The sequence below is a fragment of the Arachis stenosperma genome, chromosome 8, assembly GCF_014773155.1.
Source record: "Arachis stenosperma cultivar V10309 chromosome 8, arast.V10309.gnm1.PFL2, whole genome shotgun sequence".
In the NCBI taxonomy this organism is placed as follows: domain Eukaryota; kingdom Viridiplantae; phylum Streptophyta; class Magnoliopsida; order Fabales; family Fabaceae; genus Arachis; species Arachis stenosperma.
Window position 1 is genome coordinate 27,663,073 of NC_080384.1, and position 6,000 is coordinate 27,669,072.

Consider the following 6,000-nt stretch of genomic DNA (forward strand, 5'->3'; position numbering starts at 1 on the left):
GCAACACTCCATTTCTCCCAAATCATAGTCGTTTCTGATGAGTTAGGGAGCGGCAACCAAGCCTCAGGTAGCTCCAGCAGCTAAGCCTCAAACTCTCCACAATCTCACCTCAGTCTCCTAACTCTCTCGTCTTGCACTCACACAACCTGGTCACAACAGCCAACACACTCACACACTGATTGCCACACACAAGCCAATAATTTTGTTGCCGGCGTCTCATCGTGGCTTTTGGCCCCTGTTTTCGGCCTCCTATCGTGTCATCTGGATCTGCCCGCCCCTTGTTTGTGTGCCGTCGTCTTCTACCTCTTCTTGTGCTTCCTTATCCTATTTTTCTTCGCTATCCTCTGGTTTGGCCTCTGAGTCATCGTCGCTGTCACGGTTGTGGGCCAGCATCTGCCTTTGCTCTGGCTCTATGTATTCTGGTTCTTCTTCGCTGTCGCAGTCGCGGTGCTCGGGTTGGCCGTCTACCTCCACTCCTCTTCTGAATCTTTCGCTGCTCGTGCTAGGATGCTTTGAGTGACCCTGATCTACGTAGTGCTAGGTAAATAAGTGTGAAAAATTTTCAATTTGGTCTATAGCAACACCATGTGCGCATAGCGTCAACAATTACCAAAAGGAGTTGTCAATTACCAAAATTTTCATTTAAAAAAGAAGAAGCAAATTTGGGCCACAGAATAATTAAAGATAGGGTTCTTCTCATCTTTCCCCTCTCTCTCTCTCCGTGGATTCTTCTTTACATGCCCCAAATCCTATTCTTTTCTGAGAAAATGGATGCATCAATTTCGTCCCAACCCCATTTCAAAGAACTGTAAGGTAATGCTATTTCAACCAAAAAGTTTTGCACTTGGATATAATCATGCTCTTTTATGTTGAAAAGTTGATGTCTTTTAAGTTTCTAGCTACTAACCGGAACAGTGAGTTTAGCTGCCTTCAACAATACTACAGTGAGCTATGTGAATGGCTATAATGAACTTCCTGAGAGGAAAGGTGAAGAAGCGGGTTCAGAGGGATTTGACTTCTTGCATCTCATGGAAGAACGTAGCCTTCGTGCAAATTCTCACACCTTTCTATGGTTGTTAAAAGGATGTATTAATTATGGATCATTTTCTGATGGTTTGAAGCTTCACGGAAAGATTCTAAAGATGGGTTTTTATTCAGAGCAGAAGTTGTGTGATCGGCTGATTGGTGCAGAATTTATTACCACAAACTAACCGATAAGTGCACCGGATCGTAGCAAGTAATACCTCAGGTGAGTGAGGATCGATCCCACGAGGATTGATGGACCAAGCAACAATGGTTAAATGATTTATTTAGTTAGGCAAGCATAAAATGGTTTTGAGATATTCAAAAGGTTTAAATTTGAAAATATCAGAAGGCAGGCATGCAAGTAAATAAGTTGAAGATAAAATGTTGGAGAAATAGTTAAGGCTTCAGAGTTATCTATTTTTCTGGATTAACTTTTCTTACTAACTATTTTAATCATGTAGGATTTAATTTATGACAAACTATATGTGACTAGATCCTAATTCCTTAGACCTTTCTAGCCTCCTCTAAAATTCATCGACTGCCAATGCCTTGGTCAATTAATTCCAATTAGAGGGTTTTGTTCAAATTCCAGTTTATATGCCACAAAAGTTCTAATTGCCCAAAAATAAGAGGATTATATGTCACGTATCCTATTAAATCTAAATAATTAAAATTTAGGAGAATATGTTTTCAAGCTGTTGTTCAAGTAAAGAGCTTTTTCAAGTTTTACAAGAACTCAAATAGAAAGAGGGTCATACTTCCGTTCCACCCAAATTCATAAGATAAAGAGCGAAAATAATTCTTAAATTATAAATCCACACATGAATTAAAATAGAAAAAGCAATAAATTCAATCCAAACAAATAGACAGAGCTCCTAACCTTAATAATGGAGGATTAGTTGCTCATGGTTCAGAGAAAAATAGGATTCTCCTCAAATGTATAGAGTTCCAATATGATGGCCTCTTAAGTTAACTAATGGAATCCCTTTTTATAACTAATCCTAATAAATTTAAAATCTAATTATTTAAAATTAAAAATAATATCTTTTCCTATTTAAAAATCAAATTTGAATTTAAATCAAAATTTAATTGATAAGTCTTCAGTTGATGGGTGGGGACCACATGTTTTATCCATTCTGCAGCTTTTAATTTGTATTTTTTGGGCTGAAAACTGGGTCAAAATAGCCTAGAAATCTCCCCCAGCGTTTCTCTGCATTTTCTGCACGTGGCGTATGTCACGCGTACGCGTCGATGGTCTTTTCCGCGAGTCACGCGGACACGTCAGTCACGCGCACGCGTCGCTGTGCAATCCTTCAAATCACGCGTACGCGTCAGTCACGCGCACGCGTCGCAATGAAAAGCTCCAAATCACGCGTACGCATCAGTCATGCGTACGCGTCGCTCCTCGCTGCCATCTCCTTTGATTCTTGTACTGCAGAAACTCCATCAAATTTCGTCGAATGCTACCTAAAATAAATAAAATTGTAAAAGACTCAAAGTAGCATCCATATTGGCTAAAAGATAATTAATTCTTTAATAAACTCAACAAATTAGATGCAAATTCATTAGGAAAAGATAGAAAAGATGCTCACGCATCACTGATCGATTTGTATATAAAATTTGGTGATTTGAAAGGTGCAATCAAGGTTTTTGAAGATATGATGTCTTGTTGGAATAAGATTATTCATAGATTTATTGTGGAGAAATTTAATTGTCATATTTTAAGTTTGTTTCTATAAATGATGAAGGAAGAGGTGAAGTCTGACGAGAAGACTTATGCAGTGTTTTTTTTTCAAATTATCGGGGGTTAAATTGATGCATACAAGAATTTCGCCATGTCAGACAATCATTGAGGCTGCCAAGTGTCAATTACATGTGCCACGTCAGCATTCCAATGACAGAAATAGACAGAAGGGCCAACTTGAGCCACGTCTTCAAATTTCACGGTATAATTTGAGTCAATTGGTAATTCGATGGCTAAATTAAGTCGGAGGTCAAATTTCAGGGGTCATTTTGAGTATTAACTCTACGTGAGGCATAAGACTGTTGAAAAATTGAAATGGTTGTACATAATGTTAGAAAGGAGAGAGAGAGAAATAGGAAAAAAGTTTGTGAGTATTCAAATTGTAAAGAATGATACAATATAAAAGGGAATTTATAGGTGCTAAGAGAATCAAAATAATAAAGATGTAATATCCTATAATAAATATTCAGATATGTTAAATAATGCTAATTGATCCTAATTATACTCAAACATCCCTCCTCAACTTCAAGTGACAACTTGAGTTTGAAACTTATTTGAAACAACTAAATAAAAAATGCATAAACTAATAGAATGGGTGCAGACAGAACTGCCTGAAGAAAGCGCAGACAAAACTGTCGGAAAGAAGCGCAAACAAAACTGCAAGAAGAAAGCGCAGATGGAATTGCCACAAGGAAGCGCAGACGGAACTGCCAGAAGGAAGCGAAGACAGAATTGCCACAAGGAAATGCAGACGGAACTCTCACAAGGAAACGCATATGGGACTGTCGGAAAGAAGCGCAGACAAAACTGCTGGAAGGGAACGCAAACGGAACTGCCGAAAGAGAATACAGACGGAACTGCCACAAGAGTGGTCAACTACCGAAAAACTGCTGAAAAGATGGCGAACTGTGGGAAAACTGTTGAAAAGCGAAAAAGTACAAAAAGATGACAAACTAACGGAATGTGATGAAAAATATATGGTTTCTTCATGGGAATAAGTAGTGGATGAGCTAATCAGTGAGGTCAGAAAAGTATCAAAGCATTGACAAAAGAGAAGGAAAAAAATGACACAGAAAAAAGTATGAAAAGTATGGTGATTTCACGAGAAGAAAATCAACTTATCCTCCTCAAAGAGGATACCATGTTAGAAATACCATGTTAGAAAGGGGAGAGAGAGTAATAGGAAAAAGATTTGTGAGTATTCAAATTGTATAGAATGGAGTTTTAAAAATATTTTTTATACCGTGGACATTTCAAACACAGTTGAAAAAGTAAATCCTCTCTCCTCCTAACTCAATCCTCTCCTAGGGTTTGAAGGAGTGTAGTGCAAAACATCCGTACACATCGTGCTTTTCTGCCATTGTGCAGCAAAAGTCGGTGAAATCCTGTACCACCAAACACAACCAACATGTCAAACACAAACACCATTTCAGATACACAAAACACAACTCAAGACCAAGAAGATGAAGAACTATTGGTAGTGTTCAACAATGAAGATGTGAAGGAAGGCTTACAAGGATGCAAAAATAGCTTAATAGGAAGATTACTGACTGAAAAAAACATCAACAGCGCATGGATACAATCTGCAATGCAGAACATTTGGAAGAAACCAGAAGGTCTGAGAATAGTAGAGTTAAAGCCAAAGATCTACCAAATTTTTTTCCAGAAAGAGACAGACTTAGATAGAGTGCTGAAGGGGAGCCCATGGAATTTTAGAAACTCATGGTTTCTCTTAAAGAAGTGGGATAGAAGTGAGGATCCAGTAGAGAAAGGACTAGATAAAGCTGACATCAAGGTGCAAATATGGAACTTACCTGAGCACTGCAAGACTACAAGGTTAGGGTGGAAGATAGCCTCTGCTTTGGGTGTTGTTAAAGAGCGTGATGTTTTTGAAAACACAAGAGACCAAGTGCGCTTCATAAAAGCCATAGTAACTCTTAACACAAACAAACCCATCCTAAAAGGGGCGAATATTGGCAGCAAGGAAGATGGGTTGATCTGGACAGATTTCAAATATGAAAAGTTGCCAAACTTCTGTTACTACTGCGGGCTGATAGGGCATGAGAAAAGTAATTGCCAACAAGCAATAGATGACGAGGAAAAGGGAGAGAACAAATCTAAAGAGCTGGGGTCCTGGTTGAAAGCCGATTTGATAGGAAGCATAGTGAAAGTAGTGAAAAATCAACAAAACAGAGACTCAGAGGAAAGAAAGAAAAAAAACACAATGTCCCAGCAAAGGCTTACCGCAAGAATGCTAGAAAAGTTGGAGAAATTAACAATGACAGATATACCAGAGCCATCTAACAGTAAGGGAAAGGAGGCAGAACAATTACAATACAACCAAGAACAGAGAGTAGGGATAGAACAAGAAGAAACAGAAGAAATCCCTTTAACACTAGTGAAACAAGTAAGCAACACACCACAGACGATGGCCATTGAATCTGTACCAGAAAAAGCAGAACAAAAAAATAGCACAGAGAACATAGAAGAAGAAGCAAAGAGGAAAGAAACAAAGAAGAAAGAGATCAAGGAGCAAAAAAGAGAGTTTACTCCAACAGTTTTGGAAGAGGTCACCAGTACAAAGACAGCAAAGGAGACAACAAAACAAGGAAACAAAACTTGGAAGAGGCAAGCAAGACAAATGGCAGCAACAACAAAAAATGAAAAAGAGAATGCAGACTTTGGACAGCAAAAGAGGAAGGCACTAGAGGCTGAGAAGATAGAAATTGATAGTACTGAGGTGAAGATGATAAAAATTAACGCAGAACCCATACTTCTAACGGCAGAGGCTGCTCAGCAGCCCTGTCGAAGGCCATGAAGATGATTAGTTGGAACTGTCGTGGGCTTGGGAACCCATGGGCAGTCCGAGCCTTGACAAAGCTCATTAAACAACAAGGACCCAACCTTGTTTTCCTTATGGAGACAAGGAGAAAGGAAATAGAAATGATGAGAATGAGATATAAAGGAGGGATGGCTAATATAGTGGCTGTGGACTGTAAGGGTGATGGTAAACAAAGAGGTGGGGGCCTAGCAATTTTGTGGGACAGCACCATCAAGGTAGAAGTCAAGTCTTTATCTACCAACCACATAGATATGGAGGTGGAAGTGGTAGAAAATGAGCAAAGGTGGAGAGCAACGGGATTTTATGGGAAGCCGGAGAATGAAAATAAACACATTAGCTGGGATCTCTTAAAGTCGCTAGGGAGAGACTCTAATTTGGCATGGATAGT

The 6,000-nt window shown here is 39.0% G+C and overlaps 1 protein-coding gene across 1 annotated transcript; it reads left to right on the forward strand.

Moving 5' to 3' along the window:
- Window positions 1-4,178: 4,178 nt before the first annotated feature.
- On the forward strand, window positions 4,179-5,588 carry LOC130945705 (uncharacterized). The gene has a single exon (XM_057874413.1). The coding sequence runs from the start codon at window positions 4,179-4,181 to the stop codon at window positions 5,586-5,588; it is 1,410 nt and encodes a 469-aa protein (XP_057730396.1).
- Window positions 5,589-6,000: the final 412 nt, after the last annotated feature.

Coding starts and splice junctions, on each gene's coding strand:
- LOC130945705 (XM_057874413.1), top strand. CDS start 4,179: ATGTCAAACACAAACACCATTTCAGATACACAAAACACAACTCAAGAC.